The following is a 23,788-nucleotide window of genomic DNA, read 5'->3' on the forward strand; positions in this document are numbered from 1 at the left end:
AGTGGCAGAGGAGGAAAGTGAAGATGAAGAGGTTTCAACCCAAGAACCTCAACAACAACAAGAATCAATTGCATTACATAGGCCAAAACGAGAAATACGTAAGCCTGCTCGATTTGCTGATATGGTGGCCTATGCACTTCCAATTGTAGATGATGATATTTCTTCCACTTATAAAGAAGCAGTCAAAAGTCTAGAAGCTGAAAAGTGGAAGAAAGCCATGGATGAGGAATTACAATCCCTTCAAAAGAATGAAACTTGGCAGTTAGTTCAATTGCCAAAACACAAGAAGACAATTGGGTGCAAGTGGGTGTATGCAAGAAAAGATGGATTTCCTAACAAAGAAGATATTCGCTACAAGGCAAGATTGGTAGCAAGAGGCTATGCTCAAAAGGAAGGGATTGATGAGGTATTTTCTTCAGTTGTAAAGCATTCCTCTATTAGAATTTTGTTGGCCTTGGTAGCACAATTGAATCTTGAACTAGTTCAACTTGATGTGAAAACTGTATTTCTACATGGTAATTTGGAAGAGGAAATCTACATGACTCAGCCTGAAGGATTTAAGGTTGCTAATAAAGAGAATTGGGTTTGCAAATTGAAGAGATCGCTTTATGGACTGAAACAGTCACCAAGACAGTGGTACAAACGATTTGATCAATTTATGATGGAGCATAGGTACACAAGAAGCAAGTATGATAATTGTGTATATTTTCGCAGGCTTCAAGATGGGTTTTTCATTTATCTATTATTGTATGTTGAGACTGCTGAGAACCTTATAGATATGATGACCAAGGTGGTAACAACGATCAAGTTCAATCATTGTTTGAACTTGATCAACATCATGCCAGCTTAAATTGCGTCGAAAGGCGCATTTGAAGTCGTCGCTGAAGAAGAAAGTATAGAGGAAATTTGGTGGGACTCGCTAAATCGCCAAGGTGGAGATTGTTGAAATTAGTAGCTCTTTATGTCCCACATCTATTAATTTAATCTCTTTGTATTTTTCCAAAGGCTATAAATAGAGGCCTTGGTTTTAGTTCAAAATTATCCCTAAGACAGTTGTAGTCAAATACAATTGTATTGAGAGAATCCTATTATTTAAGGATCTCTAATAGTTTATGTTTCCTTTGTAACTATTCTTTAGAGATAGTGAAAGTAGTCAACGGCGCCGAGGACGTAGGTACATTTACCGAACCTCGTAAATACTTGTGTTCTCTTTCTTTTATTTTTCTGCATTTTATTTTCTGTTTTAATTATTTATTATATTCAATAGCATAGAAGTTGTGTTTTATATTTCCGCTGCACAACACTCTCCGTCTCTCTTTTGCATGAAACTCACGTATATAAATAGAGTTGAGGCTTGAAGATGGAAACTTGCAATTCTCTCTTGTCTCTCACACTCACTTTCTCTCTTCAAGGAAAAAGGAGGAGCTAGACAGAGACTTTTTCAGAGATTGTTGAAGAGAATTACAAAGTGAAAATTTCAGAGAAAAGCTTTCTTTCGATCTCTCTCATAAAAAGAGTTGAGAGCTTCAATATTTCTGTATTTTGATTTATTATAGTTTAACAAAAGTAAGTGCTTAATTTCTTGCAAATTTTTCTCTTCATTCTTGTCTTTCCTCCACACGAAGGTTGAGAAAAGCTCACAACAATATGCCAAACATGAAACATCTGAAGTTTTTTTCTTTTTAGCTTTTACTCATCTTTGGTTTTCCTGAAAACTGAAACCAGGTGGAGGAAAAATGGATCAAAACATGAGAAATTCGAAGCGAGCAAGCTCGATGACCCGTAGCATAAGCCGGAGTTTAAGCAGAAGAAGTTGGAGCATGGGGGAGATATTTGCAGGAGGTAGACATTCGAGAAGGACCAACCCAGCCGATGATGATGAAGAAGCTCTCAAATGGGCCGCCATTGAAAAACTTCCGACTTATGACAGATTGAGAACAAGTATTATGCACTCTTTTCTCGAGAATGAAATTCCGGGACAAAAAATGGATCACAAACAAGTTGATGTCACAAAACTTGACATCAATGATCGCCAAAAATTCATCGATAAACTTTTCAGGGTTGCCGAAGAAGACAATGAAAAATTCTTGACCAAGCTCAGAAATAGAATTGACAAGTAAGTATTATTCCGGGCTAAAGATTTTACTATTATATTTGTATAGTAATTGTTTGATAAGTTGAACACGGTGACATAGTTTTGTGGTTGCTTTCAAGTCTCTATCAATTTTGAAATGAGAGACAACCAAAATAAATGAATGAAGAATTTTGGCAAGGGCAAATTTGCTTCATTAGGGATCAAAATTGACACTTTTTTGTCTTGTCGTCGTCCATTAACTTCTTCGAAGTAATTAATGCTTGCAATTAAAATCTTCATGATTCTTTGACAATTTCAGGGTGGGGATTAAACTTCCAACAGTTGAAGTTAGATTTGAACACTTGACAGTTGAAGCCAATTGCCATGTTGGTAACAGAGCTCTTCCCACTCTCCCAAATGCTGCTAGAAACCTTGCAGAATCAATTCTTGGAATGGTTGGAATCAATTTGACCAAGAGAACAAAATTCACAATCCTTAAAGATGCCTCAGGGATCATAAAACCATCAAGGTATAATATAACGACATAATTTTTTATTATCCAAACTTGAAATACAGACACAAGATATATTAAGCAATATTGTATTTACTTTGAGTACATAAATAGATTCATATTTGGTATATGTCATCATATAATTAAATATTACTTTATCTTTAATTTAAAACCACTAATCACTTAATGACACATATACAAAATGTGTACCTATTTGTATACTTAAAGTAATAATGTATAATTTTAATATTATTATAAATATAACCATGGAAGTTTTAAATTTTTACAGAATGACCCTCTTACTGGGTCCACCATCATCAGGGAAAACAACCCTTTTGCTTGCATTGGCTGGAAAGTTGGATCCAAGCTTGAAGGTTGGTGACAGTACTTGGTCAAAATATTGGAGCATGAAGAATTAAATTATTCTAATTTATGGCAACTTCTTTAGTAAATGTATGTTTATTTATATTTTATTCTTTACATGAAACTGCAGGTTGGAGGAGAAGTAACATATAATGGATACAGGATGAAGGAGTTTGTGCCACAAAAGACATCAGCATATATCAGCCAAAATGATGTTCATGTTGGGGAAATGACTGTTAAAGAAACTCTTGATTTCTCAGCTAGATGTCAAGGAGTTGGAACTAGATATGGTAATTAATTTCATCAAACATTATAAATATTAAAAAAGCCCAATAAAAGAAAACATATCTTTGTTCAAGTTTTGATTAGATAAGATATATTGTAGAACTCCTGAACGAGCTTGCAAGAAGGGAAAAAGATGCTGGAATTTTCCCAGAAGCTGAAGTGGATCTCTTCATGAAGGCAACTGCAATGAAAGGAGTTGAGAGCAGTCTCATTACTGATTACACTCTCAAGGTAATTGACCTGGGATTAGTTCCTTAATTTCAGTAAATTTTTCTTAACAACTACATGTGAATACTTGAGCAAATAGATTTCAAAAACTCTATGTAAAGAACATTTAGGTCCACCAATTTTAGACTTCAGTTTATGTCAACAATTTCTGCTAGCCTACTTTCTGTTGACCACTGTCCAACTTTGGATATTAATTTGTCCCTGGTGGGTGATGATGGCCCAATTTTGTTTCCTTTGATAATTTTTTTAACCAACTTTTCAGCATCATCAACTTGTCAATACATAGCCATCTAATTTAATTAATTTTTATTATAATTAACATAGAATTCATGTTTTGGATGGAACAGATTTTGGGGCTGGATATTTGCAAGGACACCATTGTTGGAGATGAAATGCAAAGAGGCATTTCTGGCGGACAGAAAAAGAGAGTAACAACAGGTTAATTTTATATTTTCTTTAATCTTTTTTAATATATACTTTTTTTTTTTGGTCTAGACATAATAAGCAACACCCAATTCAGCAATTTCAATCTTTGAAGCAAATTTCAAAGATTGGCCAAATGTACATATTGCCACTTTAAAAATATTTAAAATACTTTCAAAAAAGATTTTTGCACATTGACATTAGACTACATAATATTATTGGATCAGTGTCATATTTGTCACTTACCAAAATCTTTTGAATTAGTGTAATAAAATTTTTTTTTCTGCATTTATTTCAATGAGTTCACATTGATCTAACCAATAAATGATGTCGTAATGTTATTGGATTAGTACTTAGTGACTGAAAGTTGTTAAATTGGTGTGATTGTTGATATAGGGGAGATGATTGTTGGACCTACAAAAACATTGTTCATGGATGAGATATCAACTGGTCTAGATAGCTCCACAACATATCAAATAGTGAAGTGTTTGCAGCAGATTGTGCATCTCACCGAGGCCACAATCTTGATGTCCCTTCTGCAGCCTGCTCCTGAGACGTTTGATCTTTTTGATGATGTGATTCTCTTATCAGAAGGCCAAATTGTTTACCAGGGCCCACGAGATAACATTCTTGAATTCTTTCAGAGTTGTGGGTTCAAATGCCCTGAGAGAAAGGGAACTGCTGATTTCTTGCAAGAGGTACTAAAATGATGTCATGGTATCATTTTAATGTTAGTAATTTAACCATTTTATTTACTCAATTATATGTGTGTTTATATTTTTAGGTAAATTGTATTGTTTGGACACAGCTGAATTTGTGGAATTTGTTATAGGTTACTTCCAGGAAGGACCAGGAGCAATATTGGGCAGACAGAAGCAGACCATACAGATACATTTCAGTTGCTGAGTTTGCAAATAGGTTCAAGAGATTCCATATAGGAATGCATATTGAGAATGAGCTGTCTATCCCTTATGACAAGTCCAGTTGCCACAAGGCAGCTCTAGTCTTCGATAAATATTCTGTCCCGAAATTTGAACTACTCAAGACTTGTTGGGACAAAGAGTGGCTATTGATCAAGAGGAATTCATTTTTCTATGTGTTCAAGACAATGCAGATAATTATTATCGCAGTCATTGCATCGACAGTCTTTTTAAGGACTAATTTGCATACTAGAAATGAAGAAGATGGAGCATTATACATTGGCGCATTGTTATTTTCCCTGATCATTAATATGTTCAATGGCTTTGCTGAGCTCTCACTCATGATTTCAAGGCTTCCAGTGTTTTACAAGCAAAGAGACCTTTTGTTTCATCCTGTTTGGACTTTCACGGTCCCAACTTTCCTTCTCAGGATCCCAGTATCAGTTTTTGAGTCCATTGTTTGGATTGTCTTGACATATTACTCAATAGGATTTGCACCAGAAGCTAGCAGGTAACTTTATCATTTGAATGTTATTACTAAGATAAGCAGCTGAGAAAATGAGTACTAATAAGCAACTTATTGCATTCACATTTTCAGGTTTTTCAAGCATCTACTTGTCGTGTTTCTAATTCAACAAATGGCTGCTGCGATCTTCAGGCTTATTGCTGGAGTATGCAGGACTATGATCATTGCCAATACCGGTGGCTCTCTCACTCTCCTCCTTGTGTTTTTGCTAGGAGGTTTCATTCTTCCTAAAGGTTAATGCAACAACCAGACCTTATAATAAAAAATATACATAAATTAGAGTAAATATAATTATGATTACTTAATTAACATGATAATTACTTCATTGATGGCAGCTCATATTCCAAAATGGTGGAGTTGGGGCTACTGGATCTCACCTTTGACATATGGTTTCAATGCCTTTACTGAGAATGAAATGTATGCTCCTAGATGGATGGACAAAATGGTATGTAATTTCATTATCTTATGGTGTCATATTATACATCTCAAGAGGCTCCAATATTAACAATGTACTCATTGAACTTCAGGCGTCAGACAATGTCACAAGATTGGGAGTGGCAGTGCTCAGATCCTTTGATGTTCCCAATGACAGGAACTGGTTTTGGATTGGCGTGGCAGCCCTTTTCGGGTTCACTGTTCTGTTCAATGTTCTCTTTACATTTGCGCTCATGTACCTAAATCGTAAGTCTTTACATGATGATCAAGGTGTTCCTTTTGGTGAAAATTTTATTCTTTCATTGTGGTGACTAATTGTTGAACGCGATATCAGCCATTGGAAAGCCACAGGCAATACTGTCTGAAGAAACAGCAGCAGAGATTGACGCTGACCAGGAGGAATCAAAGGAGGAACCAAGATTAGTAAGGCCAAAATCGAAGAAAAATTCATTGTCTCGATCACCATCTTCTGCTGATGCAAACAATTCAAGTAGGAAATGGCATGATATTGTCTTTATGAATTCTGTCCAAACTCAGTTATCAAGTTCCTAAATGGGCTTCAAATTTTGTAGGGGAAATGATCATCCAGAAAATGAGCAGCATATCCAATCCCAATGGGCTAAGTAGAAATGGTGATGCTTCTCTTGAGACGGCCAGTGGTGTTGCTCCCAAAAGAGGAATGGTTTTGCCCTTCACTCCTCTAGCAATGTCATTCGACACTGTAAATTACTATGTGGACATGCCTACTGTGAGAACCTCCTTTCCTCCTTCACTTTACAATAAGAAATTAGAACTGTATCAATAGTCCTTGTGAATTACAAATATTAATGTTATTCATAAATTTGGTCGTGGTATCAGGAAATGAAAGGGCAAGGTGTAGCAGAGGACAAGCTACAACTACTTCAGGGTGTAACAGGTGCATTCAGGCCTGGAGTCTTGACGGCTCTGATGGGAGTCAGTGGGGCTGGAAAGACAACTTTGATGGATGTTTTGGCTGGAAGAAAGACAGGCGGATACATTGAAGGTGATGTTAGAATCTCAGGTTTCCCTAAGAAACAAGAAACCTTTGCGAGAGTTTCAGGGTACTGTGAACAAACCGATATCCATTCGCCCCAAGTCACAGTTAGAGAGTCCTTAATTTACTCAGCCTCCCTTCGGCTCCCTAAAGAAGTCAAAAAAGAGGAAAAGATGGTATGAGCAATGACCAATATTCTACTTCAGCACTTAAGGTTAACCAAAAATCAAGAGTTAAAACAGTTTTATGTTTGGCTTTTTTCTTGTCAGGTTTTTGTGGATGAAGTGATGGAATTGGTAGAGCTAGTTGGTCTCAAGGATGCTATAGTGGGGTTGCCAGGCGTTACAGGGCTGTCAACTGAGCAGAGAAAGAGGTTGACAATAGCAGTGGAGCTTGTTGCTAATCCCTCGATCATTTTCATGGATGAACCAACATCTGGCCTCGATGCAAGGGCAGCTGCCATTGTCATGAGGACCGTGAGAAACACTGTGGATACCGGTAGGACTGTTGTCTGCACCATTCATCAACCTAGCATTGATATCTTTGAAGCCTTTGATGAGTTGCTTCTGATGAAGAGAGGAGGACAAGTGATCTATGCAGGACCACTGGGAAAAAACTCTTACAAGATCATTGAATATTTTGAGGTGCCTTCCCTTGAAATGCTCTTCATCTAATAATTTTAACAAGGTAGCATTATCTAATTCGTCTCGTGTAAACTCATAGGCTATTCCTGGAGTCCCTAAAATTAAAGAAAAATACAATCCTGCAACATGGATGCTAGAAGTAAGCTCAGTAGCAGCTGAAGTTCGTCTTAACATGGACTTCGCTGAATATTACAAATCATCAGCTTTGTTCCAGTGAGTGATCTCGGAAAGAATTATTCTTTTTTATGGGATACCAAATACGTTCTTTGTTTATGAACTAACACATTTGACTATGAATAGGCGAAACAAGGCATTGGTTAAGGAGTTAAGCACACCAGCACCAGAAGCAAAAGACCTATGCTTTCCCACTCAGTATTCTCAATCTTCATGGGGACAGTTCAAATCTTGTGTATGGAAACAGTGGTTGACTTATTGGAGAAGTCCTGACTATAATCTTGTTAGATACTTTTTCACCTTGGCTGCTGCTCTCATGGTTGGAACAATTTTCTGGAAAGTCGGCACTAGAAGGTCTGTAGATTTCTCATTCACAAAATTCATATCCTCATTCACTTATAGTAACCGCTGAGATGCTGTGCAGTACTCACAGTTTCAATGTTCTGCATGTTTCAGGGAGGACACAGGTGATCTTACCATGATCATAGGTGCCATGTATGCTGCTGTGTTGTTTGTCGGTATCAATAACTGCTCCACGGTACAGCCAATAGTAGCAATTGAAAGAACGGTGTTTTATCGTGAGAGAGCTGCTGGAATGTACTCTGCATTACCTTATGCCCTTGCACAGGTGAGTCTAAGGAACTATAATTGGGTGTCAACACTTTGAATTTTTTTTGTATCCATATTTAACAAACTTATCTCAACTGTGCAATATATCCTCTGCAGGTGGTTTCTGAGATCCCATACGTCTTGATTCAAACCATATATTACACCCTCATTGTGTATTCCATGGTGGGCTTTGAATGGAAAGCAGCCAAGTTCTTTTGGTTCCTCTTTGTCACATTCTTCTCCTTCTTATACTGGACATACTACGGAATGATGACTGTTTCGATCACACCAAACCACCAAGTAGCAGCCATTTTCGCAGCAGCATTCTATGCACTCTTCAATCTTTTCTCTGGCTTCTTCATCCCAAGACCGGTAAGTCAACCTTAATCAACTTACTTGACTCTGAAGCCACTAAAAATGCAACTTAACCATATGCATTCTAACACTTGTCAAAAATTTCCAGAGAATTCCCAAGTGGTGGGTATGGTACTACTGGATTTGCCCAGTAGCATGGACGGTCTACGGATTAATCGTGTCACAATACGGAGATGTCGAAGATCAGATTCGAGTGGTTGGAACGGACACTAGGGCAAGTATAAAATGGTACATTGAGGACCATTTTGGGTTTGATCCAGACTTCATGGGAGCAGTGGCTGCAGTTTTGGTTGCCTTCACAGTCTTCTTTGCCTTCATGTTTGCCTACTGCATAAAGACTTTGAACTTCCAAACCAGGTAGATGAGAATTCACTATAGCCAATTTTAGATGGTTATTGTAAACATTTAGATAGTGACGAATATGAGTTAGTTTACAAGTTTAGGAGTTTGGATATGTAGAGATGTATAAGGTTACTATATATGTGTGTCTATATATATATATATATATATATATATATATATATCTTTAATGAGAAATGCATTTCATATTATAATTTGATTTCTTTTAATTCTTTGTATGTAAATGATATAAATTCTTATATTATGGTTGAAATGGAAACAATAAAAAACTTCAAAATATAGTTAGTATATATGGTTCATTATAAGGGAAATCAACTAAAAAGAGTCTTGATCTTTACAATAATCATGATGAATAAATTATAAGAGAAAGACTTTTTTATAATTTGAAACAGTTGCATAATCGAAATGTATTTTACATAATGCTCCATTTGATTGGTGTCAGACCCATGCTTTACATATGGTCTGTTCGATGGTATAGTGAAACATTCAATGAAAATCAGAAACTCTTAATAGACGATGATAATGATACAATTCTAAAAACTTTACTCAAAATTGCCAAAAAAAAAAAATTTTAAGGCTTTTTATTGGCCAACTTGAAAGGTGCAACACACCACCTTGACATGTTCATTATTTAGAATTGAATTAATTTCAACAATAATTTATTATAATGTGCAAAGCTTGTGGCTGCCACTACTTGTAGCCCTAACCCTAACCCCACCACCTTGACCTCTTGGCCTTGGCCCCGATGGCACAACACCCACCACCCATTCATCTCTCTGCCCGTCCAATCTCTTCATTAGATCCTGAAGCTTTAGGCTGAATTATTTGGTCCATTAAATTTAGAAAGTAACGCTTTGCTCCCTCCACGATAGACCCACCCATTTATGTTAATTATTTTAGTCCCTGATGATTAAAATACTAATTACTTTCTGATTTTAGCCGCCCCAATGTTACTTATTATAGAGAAAATGTTGTATCCTGGGTACATTGATGTAATTTAGGTTGAAAATTTCTTGACTAAAATAAACTTTTTGTGAGTATTTGTTAGAAGTTTTTCGGTGAGTATGATTGAGTTGGATCCATGAATATACTTTGATTTATTCTAAGTCAAATGATTTGATCAGAATATATAAATCCAGGTCTAGAACCGTTCCATGCATGCCACATAATTTAAGCTTATTCATATAAATAGGGTGACATTCTTTATAGAAATTATAACACAAGTTATAAACTCGCGCTATTTCAGTCAAAACATTTTATAACATAAACTCTATTATGTGGGCATATTCTTATTTTATCTGTTTTTTAGTATGATTTACTTTTTATATACCCCCTATAGTTTCCGTTCTTTCTTCTGCCCCATAATTCACTGAAATTCCTTTAGCCCCCCTATATTGGAACTTCCTATTTTGACCCTCTCATTTGTTAAACATAACAATGGGCCACCTAAAAAATTTTTTCTCACTCTTACTAGGAAAAAAAAAAACACAGAAACAAAATAAACAAACAAACGTTATATTAACATTTAATTATTAATTTTAGTTTGGTAAAGTCATTAGTGATTTTTCACATCTTAAATAGCTAGAAATTTTGTTAGTAGTCATATTCAAATGACCGAGTTGAACATAACGATGGTTAGAGTTTTTAAGTTTATTATAAATAAGTTTAAAAAAATTTTAATAAAAACTTAGAAGGGATAAATTTTTTATCTATTCACTATTATAACTTATGTTTTTGTCCTTAAACGAAAATTAAAATGATCGAGATTTTATTAGATAAATTTATCGATCATCCTAGCTATATTTTTTTTAATATTTAGAGTAAGATGTTTAAATCATTTTCAAACCTCTAGGCTACAAGTTTGCATGATTTAAATTAAATTGCCTCAAAATTAGGTACGCGGCCAATAAATGCAAGTCACCAAACTTTTTCTATTAATAAAGTAGAGAAATAATTCTTCATTTAAATATGAAAATTTAGATACATTGGAGTAAAGAGTAAAGAGGTATAAATGTAGTGATATGCCACAATCAAGAGAGATAAGTTGGACTTAATGGAATTAAGGAGGTCTTTGTTATAATTGTGGAAAGGATAAGAAGATGGAATTTGGTTGTTCGATGGTTGTGATTAGATGGAACATGGAGGGGGGGAGAAACAAGTGTATCCCCATCCATGTTAACATTCTTGGCCTGTTCCCAACCTCAAAATTTATTTAGTGAATTATTCTAAGTATGGTGCAATCTTTAGCTTTTACATCTTCTTCTATCTTAAAAGAAGAAGAAAAATCATTATAAATAAATGTATACACAAAGTTAAATGATGAATAAACTAAAATTTTACATGTTTTCTTCGCTTATTAACAATATTAAGTTTGTATGTTGAAAATAAAAGGGTTCTCTATATTAGAAAGGTTTTGAAGAAATATTGATAGTATTTTAGTAATTAATTAAAAATAACAGAGATATTTTAGCATATTAAATAAGGGCAAAAAAAAAAAATGTAATGAGATACGTTTGGAGAAGAATGGGGATGATTCATCTATACCCACTTGTGAGGATTGTTTTTATTATTATCATTATCTCTATTTATTTCAGCGTATCCCCTCCTTGTATAAAGTGAGGCTATTCAAAGCAAAACATATACTTGAGTTTTAAAGTTTCAGTTGTCATCATTAAGTTCAAACAATTGGTTTTAGGAATAAATTAACGAGTTTTAGGATAAAAAGACGTTTATATCCTTCTATGAAATTATTTTTATAAATGAAAGGGTACAATGCATGGGTAAATAGACTTTTTCAAAATTAAAGTCAGGGAAATGGTCATTTCATCACAATTCAAATGGGGTATAGTCTTTCGTCCATCCACTTTCAACAACCTTTGGTTCCACCCACATGCCACCTACCCAACTTCTTTGATACTTCCAATAATAAATTTAAGGTCAAAGTACTATATTCCACCCAAATTTTAGCTAAATCGCAAATACACACCCATATCTCTTAAAAAACTCAAAAATTCAAACACTCACTCATAGATCAACTGTTGTTCGAATTTTCTGTTAGGATTAAGAGTAAAATCATCATTTTATTAATAATATTAAAAATATATAATTTTCTCACATTACCCCCTATATTTTAAAAACTCGCATTTCAACCCCCATCCCTAACTTTAAAAAGTAATTTTTTTCCTCCAAATTTCTAAGGTTTTCTCTCTCTCCAGTCTCCGTCAACGATGCCCAACATCATCTCCACTTTGATCTTGATCATCCCCCTCCTCAGTTGAGAACGTTGACAGAGATAAAGAACTTCATCTCATTGATGAAGACGAGACGATTTCGTTTTGTCTTATCTCTTCTTTTTTAATAGAGACGAAGTTCTCTATCTCCATTGATGTACTCTGCTAAAAAGGGAGACTGTCAGACTAAAGGTGGGAATGGTGACAACCATTGTCGACAGAGACTAAAGAGGAAAGAAAACCTAGAGATTTGAAAGAAAAAAGTTACTTTTCAAAATTAAGATTGATTGAGAGGTAAAATATGATTTTCAATATTTGGAAGATAAAATGAGATGAAATTATATATATTTTTATTATTATTAGTAAAATATCAATTTTACCTTTACTCATAATAGGTTGATCCATGAGTGAATGTTTGAAGAGGCATGGATGTGTTTTCGAAATTGAGCTAAAACTTAGAGGATAAATAGTACTTTGGCCTAAATTTAAATATACAAAGTAAAACAAGAAATTTGTTGTTCTATCATTTCAATCTTAATTAATTTAATTGATATCAATTATATACACAAGGTGATATTTATTTCAGGGTAAAACTATTTGTACTATTTTTTAGTATATAAATAAATATATATAAGATGTTATTATATAATTGAATAATTTTAAATTAATAATAAAATAATAATTAATTATATGATATATATATATATCTATTTATATATATAAAAATGTATAAATATAATATTATTTTTTATTTTAAGATTTTTTTCTCCACTATATTCTTATTGCATATTTAGATATTACAAAGTCATTAAAAGAGCTCATTAAATAAAAAATGGAAAAAAAAACAAATTCCGTCATGCAAAATAATAAAAATGTGCGAAACGTTACACACCTCGGAAGCGGTCGGTGACTTCAGTGGTTGGCTTGTAGTGTTGGAGGTTGAGGGATGCGGTTGGATGGTTGTTCGCGACTCTGCCTTATTGTCAAGTGCAATGTGAAATGAGACACGTGTTAAAATGAGGGAAACATTTTTCTTTGCATTCTTTTATAAATTTAACAGTGTCTGTTTTGTTTTGAAATTATTTCATATTATAATACCAGAATTCCTTACTAGTTAATCTTTTAAATAAAATTTTAAATTCAGTGAAAGATTTTATAATTATTAATCTAAAAAAATAAAAAATTTAATTTTGAAATAACTTGTATATTTTATTACATTAAACTTTTTCTGTGACCAATTAATTAAATATTCCTATGTCAAAATTTTAGCATATTTGTGATACGGACAAAATTTTCAATATAAAATAAATTGGATTAAAGTTTCCTTAATTAAAAAATAAAAGAGTGTCGTTTACCGTAAGAAGAAAAAAATCGAAGCATTGCTATAACCGTAAGTGACAGAGTTCCAAGTAAACTGGATACATAGAAATTCCTTGTCATTCTCTCCCATCCCATCCATGGAGAGTAAAACTGTACGAACGAGACAAACCGTGATTGAAATCTCTATAAACCCTAATCTCATCACACGATGAAAAAAAAAAAATCATCTTTCTGTGATCCTTACCCCTCCCTATCAATTCCTCTCCTTGGGGTTGGATGAGAACGAATATGTCCCACGAAACTTACTAAAAAAGAGAATATGTCCCAGGAATTATCGGGTATTCCTATTGCATTCCCCTACTGGAATATATGTCCCCAGAACCCATCTGATCCCTACGAATAATCAAATCCATGGCGATGATAGTGGTTCAAACTTTGAGGAGCATCAGCTTTTCATCCCTGGAAGTCTAGATCGAAAATACTGAAGTTAGTGGGCAAAATTGTCATTGTCTACAGTGACATCCAACAACATTATCAAAATCCCACTTGGCAATTTCTTCGTATCAAGGATCACAGCCACATGCGGCAACAACAACAACCACCTCAAAAAAAAAAAGTGTGTCCGACAGAATGTGATGATGATCAGACGGTTGATTTTGACACGTGATAAGGGCGCCACAAGTATCAACATTTCACACCAAAAGGACCACCTAATTACCAAAAAACAAAAAAAAAAAATTAATTTAAGTTTGGGCTTGCTTTTTGATGAGCCCTTCCTCGTGCATTTCGCCCTACGTATGATTGGCTCAAATTTGAGTTTTCCCAATCAGCGATTTGAATATGGCAATTAAAAACCCCCCTCAGATTTTAGAAACTACAACTAAACCCTTCACGAATGACCATTTTAAGAATCCTTATATGTTAAATAATTATTTACTTGACAAAAACAACCTTTCCTAGAAAGTTTTTGATATTTTTCACTTATAATTTTATAATAATATGATATTGTACTAAAGATAAAAATTTGAATTATATTTCTTTTTCCTAAGATTTTTCTGTCCCCAAGTCTTGATCCCACGACAAAATAACCCAAGAAAAATCGAAGAATTTTTTGGGGTTATTTGGTAATAAAGAGACAAAATGGGGTACAAAGAATTTAATAAACAATATAAAGTGAAACAGACACGTGTTTCAGCTACTTCGTTGCTTCTTCTCTTCTCTGACTTTGATTCTCTTGCGCGTTTGAATGAGTTCGTAAAATCCAAAGCGACGACGGAGAAGAAAGAAGAGGAGAGAGAGACTCAAACCATATAGAGAGAGCAAATCTAGAGCTAAAGGTATAAATAAAACCTTTTAAGCTCAAGCTCTTTCTCTATATACAATATCGTAAAGAGTCTCTCGTCTCTTCTCTCTGCCCAATTTTCTTTCCTTTTATAATTTTCTTTTCTTTTCTTTTAATTGTTGTTTGGTGTTAGTAAACTTGTTGTGGCGCAAGACTCTCGCTTGGTATTTCACATTTTCTCTCGCCTCTGACTCGCCATGTTTTCGTTGAACACAAGCACTTTCCTGGTAATATAAATGTACCCGAAGTTCGCTTTTTTCTTCTTACTTCAAGATTTACTTTATACAAATCATATATAGTCGTAAATTCACTCATCAAAATCGTTTCTTTCGCATCTGAACTACTCATTTCGTTGATGTTCATTTTTGTGCCTTCTGGTTTTACCTCATAATTCTTTTCTTTTTTTAATTATACCTGCAAATTTTGATTGATTTCCATTTCTGGGTCTGCGTTTTTCAGCTTGAAAATTTATTATCTAAACTAAAGATTCACGTTTAAACGAGTCCACTTCTTAGTTCTCTTGCTTAAGCTCATTCTGATAAAAATATCACAATTTTTTTAATAGTTTTGATTCATTTATGCTTAAAATTGTTTCTTTCCTTGTTGTTATTGAACAGAATAACAAGGGTCTATCATGCCCTTTGTGTACTACTAATCAAAGAAATGGAAGTTTGCAAACAAAACTGGTGGCTTTTGGCGTTTCTAAGAGGGAAACCGGTAGCCTTGTCTTGGAGAATAATGGCTCACCGACGTTCACAGAAAGAGAGGACTATGCTGAAACTGTCGTGAGCGGCGGCGTTCAGGATGCCTATGGTGAGGATACTGCCACTGAGGACCAGCCTGTCACCCCTTGGGCTGTCTCTGTTGCCAGGTACTTATTAAATTATCTATGTTATTCTCACTTGCGACTTTGTGTTGAAGATTTAAAAAAATAAAAATAAAAAAGTGTAGTAGTTTGCTGATTTTGGATTGAAAGTGTTTGTGTGAGTAATGACCATGTGGGTTGTCACATCATTTATTTTTAGTTTGTATTTGTAAATTGCAGTTTGAGATTGTACTTTGTTTTAGTGTACTCGAGTTACTTGCAAATGAGGTTAATATATTATGCTTTATGATTCAATTGGAAAATCTCTTACAACAATTGTAAATGTGACACCATATATAGGTGTATGGCATAAGCCATCTTCCTGACTTTTGTGTATGGATGTATGTTGGCATCAAGGGTTGTAAAAGTTTTTTGTAGACTATCAGTTCATTTTACATTTATGATTCTTCTTTACGGAGGGAGTTTTTACGGCTCTCTATCACGATTTAGACATTTTAAAATTAAATTATTGGACAACTCTTCCTAGGCACCGTTATGATTTCAGTTGCTGAACCATATTCATTTCTAATACTTTAATCCATGTAACTGATTTGATGAATATGACAAAAAGATGAAATGTAATGTTTGGTTTTGTGAATCAAATTACACATATGTAAACCTTTATCAATTAATACCCCCTGAGGCAGATAAACTTGAATATTCATAGTTCTTGACTTGTCTTTTATTTCTTGGGACCTTTGAGATCACTGTTTTTAACATCTGTGTTTGGATTCATGGATTTACAGAAATGGTGTTGTTTTCTTTTGCTAATAAAAAATGGTTTATAATTATTCTGCCCATTCATATTAAATACATTTTTTTTTTTGCTTCAGTGGGTATTCTTTGCTGAGAGATCCTCATCACAACAAGGGGCTTGCCTTCACCTGCAAAGAGAGAGATTCACATTTCTTGCGTGGTCTTCTCCCCCCTACAGTTATTTCACAAGACCTTCAGGTTATCTATCTTGCATTGACACCCTGTCTTGTCTTCCTCTTATTCGGTCCCTTTTGGTGCTTTTTGTTTTCTATGGTTTGCTTGATTTATTAGATTTTTGCTAATCAACTCTCCAGGTAAAGAAGATGATGCACAATATTCGCCAGTACCAAGTTCCCCTGCAGAAGTACATGGCCATGATGGATCTTCAGGTACCATACCAACAATTTATTCTCATAAACTGTAAATCATATGTTGAACACAATCAGCTATTTCCATTTTAAAGTTAAAACTGTGTATTGCAATTTCCTTACCACAATTATAGGAATACTTCCCAAATTTGAATTTTGATGATTGTTTCCTTCTCTTACATGCATTTCTTATATACCTCTTTGTTAATGCATTTATAAGTTCGACTGTCAGTTCTCTTCAATGATTATTTCTGATATTCCTTGTGGCCTTTATTGCTGCTACCTTGTTGTCAGGGAGGCAAACTAATTATTTCATCCTATTTAATTCCATCTGGTTCACAGGAGAGAAATCAACGGCTGTTCTACAAGCTTCTCATTGAAAATGTTGAGGAGTTACTTCCAGTTGTCTACACTCCTACTGTTGGTGAAGCTTGCCAAAAATATGGAAGCATCTATAGCCGTCCTCAGGGTCTTTTTATCAGTTTGAATGAAAAGTAAGGTTTGGGTTCCTTGTGTTGCTGATGGGTGAATTTTTAAATGCAATGTTTGTCTACTGTCTGTGTTCATATTGATAAGTTCTTTATTTGTAGAGGGAGGGTTCTTGAAGTGCTGAGGAACTGGCCTGAGAAGAATATTCAAGTCATTGTTGTCACCGATGGTGAGCGAATTCTGGGGCTGGGGGATCTTGGATGTCAGGTATGCTCTACCTGAAGTCATTTGTTGGGGCTATTGTTTATGATATCTATTTATATTCCCCATTGAAGTGTGAGATCTGATCCCTATATGGATCTCTAACACATCGCTGCCTTTTTTGTCTCTCTCCATGATCTCCTCTGTAACTTGAGTAAATGTCCATTCATTTTCTCAGGGGATGGGAATACCAGTGGGAAAACTTTCTTTATATACAGCTCTTGGAGGAGTTCGTCCTTCTGCTGTAAGTAAACATGATCAATATTATTGGCTTTTTGATGTGACCAACTCAACTACTGTGATTTCTTTCTTTGTATAGCAATATCTTTTACTACTCTATTGAAATGTCTTTATGAGACATTATGGGGTGCTCTCAACATCTTGTATGATAAACTATTGGTATATATATAGTCCAGTAAGTTGCTTCAATTTTTCCTTCGTGCTATAACTGTCATATATTGTGATTTTTTCAGTGCTTACCTATAACCATTGATGTTGGGACTAATAATGAAAAATTGTTGAATGATGAGTTCTACATTGGGCTCAGACAAAAGAGAGCTACTGGACAGGTTCTTGATTTGTTTGGCACTGCCCTTCTATTATGCATTTGAGTTCATTTAGGAAGTTGTCTGATTCCATTGTGCTTATCTGGCCTGCTTGTCCTTGCTCTAGGAATATGCTGAACTTCTTCATGAATTCATGACAGCAGTCAAGCAGGTTTATGGGGAGAAAATCCTGATTCAGGTAGTTGGCGATGACTAAGGCCTTAATGAAGTAGTCTGGATTGCAGGTCTACTAATTATATTTTTAGTCTCAATGTTCTCTTAATCTGTTTGCTGGATTTGGCAGTTCGAAGATTTTGCAAACCACAATGCTTTTGATCTTCTTGAAAAGTATGGCACAACTCATCTTGTATTCAATGATGATATTCAGGTAGGTTTTTTTGTTGGGAATTTGTGATACTTTTTATTTTCACCAAGCACATTACTGAAATTTGGTTGGTTATGATCTTTCAGGGGACAGCATCTGTGGTCCTTTCAGGACTTATTTCAGCAATGAAATTTTCTGGAGGAAGCTTAGCTGACCAAACATTTCTGTTTCTTGGTGCGGGGGAGGTGAGTTCATCATTCTGCTTTCTGACAAGTTTTTCAGCGCACAATAGAGTTGAGGAAAATCTAAATAATTTCGCAGTTTGCAGAAGCAATCTAGGAAGTAGGAGCCAAAGAATAAAATTGTCATGCCTGAAACTTGATTACTATCATTCCATACTTTATGTATTTTAATTTTTATTATACTTACTACATAGCTTATCTTTGTAATATTCTCCTTCCCCCCACCCCCTCACTCTTTCTTGCTCTCTCCCCTTGTTGTATATACAACTGTCGTGTCACTTGTTTTCTCATCTTAGTTTCAATTGTTTGAAAAACAGGCTGGCACCGGAATTGCAGAACTCATAGCTCTTGAGATATCAAAACAGGTTATAACCGTTTATTAGCAAAATCTTCATACTTCATTTTGGAGATGTCTTGTGGACAACTGGGCATAGAAAAAAAAAATCTTTGATAGCTTCTAAAAATGATCCTTGATTCCTTGTGCAGACAAATATGCCAGTTGAAGAGACTCGCAAGAAAGTTTGGCTTGTGGATTCAAAGGTAGAAAGTCCTGATCTATTTCATTGCCATGTGAAGTATACTGCTTTTTGTATCTGTTTTCTTTTGTTTCCTGTATTAAAATTTGCATGCATATTTTATTTTGGGTTTCAGGGATTGATTGTGAGTTCCCGCCTAGAATCTCTCCAACATTTCAAGAAGCCCTGGGCACATGAACACAAACCTGTTACGGACCTTGTAGATGTCATCAATGTGCGCAATCTCATTTTATGACTACATTTATAGGATCTTCCCATGTGTTAAAGTTTCTAAGTATATGCATTTTCTTGTATTTGTCAGCAAATCAAGCCAACGATTCTGATTGGAACCTCAGGACAAGGACAAACATTTACTAAAGAAGTGGTTGAGGCTATGGCCTCCTTGAACAAGGTATCTTGTCTGACATCATACTCTTGGTAATTAAAATAAATGTCTTCCAGATGAGGAAACTAACCCATATTCTTGTGTATAACTGCATGCAGAAACCCATTATTCTTGCTCTTTCCAATCCAACTTCACAATCTGAATGTACTGCAGAAGAAGCTTACACGTGGAGTCGGGTAATGCAAATCATCAGCTCCTTTTCCCACTGATAAATCATTTGTGTATTTCTTGTGACTGACATAATATGTTAGTGTAACTTCTCTTATACTCGACTCTGTTTTTGGCAGGGCCGTGCAATATTTGCAAGTGGAAGCCCATTTAACCCTGTTGAATATGAGGGCAAGGCTTTCATCCCTGGCCAGGTCTGAACTCTATAGATATAATGAAGTGTCCTATATAGATTAGTATGAAACCGAGGCTGATTTTGTTTATTCTTCGTTTATTATTCAGGCAAATAATGCATACATTTTCCCTGGATTTGGTCTGGGTCTAATCATGTCCGGTGCCATCCGTGTTCACGATGACATGCTTCTGGCAGCCGGTAAGTGCATATATAGATATGAACATTTATGAGTGCCATGAGTTGGCAAGTGATATGAGTTGAATATGTTCACATAAATGCATATGTTTCTTGGCTCGGTACAGCGGAAGCTCTGTCTTCGCAAGTAACTCAGGAAAACTTTGACAAGGGGCTCATATATCCACCATTTAAGAACATCCGAAAGATTTCAGCACATATTGCTGCCAATGTAGCTGCTAAGGCTTATGAACTTGGTGAGCTTCTTTTTCATGCATAACTTGTCAACTATATTTTTTCAAAGTGAAAACTGTTCAGCGATGCCATACTTATTATCCTGCCATTGCTTTACAGGATTGGCTACTCGTCTTCCCCAGCCTAAGGATCTGGTGAAGTATGCCGAAAGCTGCATGTACAGCCCTGCCTATCGAACCTATCGGTGAAGCTACAAAGTAGTATTTGGTTATTTGGAGTTTAACATTTCTCTTAAATTACTAGTTGACTTGTCTGTTCTTTTATTTATTTTAAAGTTTACTTGCTCCTCATTCTCGTGTGTAGTCGTTTAAGTGGTAGTGGTGGTGATGGGTGAGAAAAAACGTGTGGTTGGTGGGTAGTAGTAGTTGGACGAATCAAAGTCAAATCAAATGTTGTTGTTGTGGACTACATAAATTTTACATGAAATGAAATTCAAAGTTTATTTATCAAGGGATGTCTTTGAACTGTATGGATCAAGTGTTGGTTGAGCCATGGTCCAATGGGTTTTAGATGGAGGGCAGCATATTTCAGTAATATTAATAATCATATAATAACACATTATTTGTGTATCTAAAAAAGTGTATATCTTTACCTGATGCTAGAAAGAATGGATATTTAGAAAATAGGGAATACTCTTTTTGAGTATATAAATAAGTACACATTTATGTGTTATTATGTAATTAGATATTATTTTATTTTTAATTTAAAATTATTTAATTATATAATAATATATATCAAATATATATTTATTTGTATATTCAAAATATATTTATATAGTTTATTCCCGTTATATTTATCAGCCCAAATCTGCTCCAAAAATCCTGACTTTACACAGGCTTAAGTTATAAAAGGCTTGAGTTAGGCTTGGGTTAAGCCCAAGCTTTGCAGACTAAATTGGGCTTCAAGCCCATAGTGGTTTAATTATAATTTAAATTGAGCAATGAATCACATTAATCTTTTAACTTATTATTCAAGGGAACAGTAACATTGTTCCATCTTCATTTACTTACATGTAGGGGATATTTTTTTTTTTAAAATATTTGGATAAGAAAAGAGCTTAAGAGTGAAAGCAATTCTACTCCAAAGCATAATTTTTATTTTTATTTTTTAGAACTCAACATTTTCCATCAATGTTGACTCCACAAATAGTCCAAGAAATTGAATAATTTTATTTTATTTTATTTTTTTGTTATAAATTGTTCTATCTATGTAAGTGACTAGTCAAAATTGTTTTTTCTTTCTTGTCTTTCACTCCCAATCCCTTCCTTGATAAGATAAGAAATACTTCAATTAAAAACTTGGAAGAATCTTATCGCTTGAGTCATTGGATTGGATGGATAATATATGACATAATCCCCCACTAAATTTGAATCTGAAGCAAACCCATCTGAGGTTTCATGAAAATGATTTGACAAATGTTTGCATCCTCTTAATTATTGAAGTTGCAAATTTGGCTTGGCCTTCGAATGTCAATTTCGGCACATGAAAATAATGGCACCTATTTAGCTTTATAATCCTATAATGTCTTAATCATATAAATTTGGTATCAAATTTATCCCTAGAGGATATGCTGCTAACCAAACCAACATTGTGTGGTTATGGTTTTCTTTTTTCTTTTCCTTTTTATTCACGGTTTCGAAATATTTAATATAAACATTAACATACAAGATAATATTATGTGTATATATTTTTTATATATAATTTAAGTACATAAAATATATATCATCATATGATTGAATATTATTTTATCATTAATTTAAAATTATCTAATTACATAATAACACATTATTTATGTATATAAATTATATAAAAAAATATGTACATATAGTTTTATTATAACATATATTATTATTATAATCAATAAAACTATATTTACTTATTTTAAATACATATATATATATCAATATTTATTTATATTATTATATGATCAGATGATTTTAAATTAAAATAAAATAATATTCAATCACATAATGATATATATAAATATATACTTAAAATTGATTAAAATTATTAATTTTGACAATTTTATTAAGGGGACAATTACCCTTTAATCATGATTAAAGATTATAGTATAATTGGTCCAATGATTAAAACCCTCCTAACAAAGTGATTCCCACAAAAAATATTAGATTTTTTCCTATTTAATCAGTGTGTTTATATTAATATTAGAAATTTTTAAATATGTATAAGAAGGCGACTTTGTGGTAAGCAAAGGGAGCAACAGTTGAATATTTTTGACCTGGCTTCATGTTTTTTGCTAAGGCTGGAATCAGAAGTAGTATATTTTTTAAAAATAAAATAACAATCACACATGTAAAATTTGAATTCATTAGTTTTGATGCGATGTGTGGTAGCTTCTTTCTTGTGAAGTCTTTGCTGGAGAAGTAATTATTTATGAGAGTAATAACTCATATCTTGATTGTTGAATAGATTTTCCTTTGTCATAGAACATATTCTAGACATGTCAAGAGTCAATCCAACTCATATGAAAAAGCATGGTTTGCAAGTGGCACGACTTGCGGGTTGATCCAATACAACTTACGAAAAAAATAAAATATAAAAAATAATATATTTGGGTCATACCCTAAGCTTTGCCATTTCAGTGAGTCAACAAGATAGACTTTAACACGATATAACCCTTAAATATAATAGGTTATATTGAATTTAATTGACATGACCGACAAATATTTTTAATATGGTCGACTACTTTACCTATATTTCATATCATTTGCCCAAAAATGATAACTTCCTACCTTATTAGTTATAATCATGATTTTATTTTCATTGTAACTATTTAGGACGTTAATATTTGAATTGTAACAGACAATATTGTAATCCTTTTCTTGAAAACTAAGATTGTCCTAAAGTGATGAGACTCTCAAACTCAACAATTCTCTTTAAGACTTTTGTCAAAGTCTAATCTTTCTTAAAATGCTTTTTTTAAATCTTTGTACTCATTTTGTTAGAGATTATGCCAGAGTTATAATATCATAACTATAAAAATAGGCTCTTAAGTAGTAGGTTAAACGATGTTAAAAAAAAAAAAAAACTTTTTGGTCTAATTTTCTCTTTATATTTATTTTGCATCACTGTAGTGAATACTATAATCCATTATTAGATCCTTAATATTGTTAATGTAGTTTATCAAAGCTCTGAATTGTATACATCAGTAAAAGATGAGAATTTTTATTAACAATTTGACATTAGAGTGAAAGTCTATACCAATTTCCTCCAACTTGCCGACCTTGGGCAAAATATCTCTTTTAAAATTCTCTACATAAGAACTAAAGATGAACCTTAGATGATCACTTTCCCACATGCTTTTGGGTGTTGCTAGTCTACAGAAGGCACACACCTTGAAAAGGTCAAAACTCATGACTTGAATGCCTCTTAAGCCTTGAGTTTAACCCACCGAAGATAGATAATTAACATTCTCCGAGCAAAGGATAACGAACAAGAGTAAGATTTTA

The 23,788-nt window shown here is 33.9% G+C and overlaps 2 protein-coding genes across 2 annotated transcripts; both read left to right on the plus strand.

The window, feature by feature from the left end:
* Positions 1-1,385: 1,385 nt before the first annotated feature.
* On the plus strand, positions 1,386-9,078 carry LOC123210548 (ABC transporter G family member 36-like). The gene is made up of 21 exons (XM_044628974.1): positions 1,386-1,566; positions 1,726-2,116; positions 2,394-2,603; positions 2,875-2,959; positions 3,079-3,238; positions 3,334-3,464; positions 3,809-3,899; positions 4,281-4,582; positions 4,717-5,315; positions 5,403-5,563; positions 5,666-5,775; positions 5,858-6,011; positions 6,100-6,255; positions 6,338-6,513; positions 6,624-6,956; positions 7,050-7,424; positions 7,504-7,637; positions 7,725-7,952; positions 8,055-8,226; positions 8,325-8,579; positions 8,671-9,078. Exons 2-21 carry the CDS (start codon positions 1,737-1,739, stop codon positions 8,941-8,943), a joined length of 4,485 nt encoding a protein of 1,494 aa, XP_044484909.1. The 5' UTR covers positions 1,386-1,566; positions 1,726-1,736; the 3' UTR covers positions 8,944-9,078.
* A 5,598-nt stretch (positions 9,079-14,676) lies between these two features.
* Positions 14,677-20,768, plus strand: LOC123211833 (NADP-dependent malic enzyme-like). Its single transcript, XM_044630757.1, has 21 exons — positions 14,677-14,829; positions 14,968-15,061; positions 15,452-15,705; positions 16,533-16,653; positions 16,770-16,844; positions 17,166-17,317; positions 17,414-17,519; positions 17,692-17,757; positions 17,987-18,082; positions 18,186-18,257; positions 18,363-18,446; positions 18,530-18,628; positions 18,943-18,990; positions 19,112-19,165; positions 19,277-19,375; positions 19,463-19,552; positions 19,645-19,722; positions 19,834-19,908; positions 19,997-20,087; positions 20,192-20,320; positions 20,418-20,768. Exons 2-21 carry the CDS (start codon positions 15,032-15,034, stop codon positions 20,504-20,506), a joined length of 1,908 nt encoding a protein of 635 aa, XP_044486692.1. The 5' UTR covers positions 14,677-14,829; positions 14,968-15,031; the 3' UTR covers positions 20,507-20,768.
* Positions 20,769-23,788: the final 3,020 nt, after the last annotated feature.

Source organism: Mangifera indica, chromosome 3, assembly GCF_011075055.1.
Source record: "Mangifera indica cultivar Alphonso chromosome 3, CATAS_Mindica_2.1, whole genome shotgun sequence".
In the NCBI taxonomy this organism is placed as follows: Eukaryota; Viridiplantae; Streptophyta; class Magnoliopsida; order Sapindales; family Anacardiaceae; genus Mangifera; species Mangifera indica.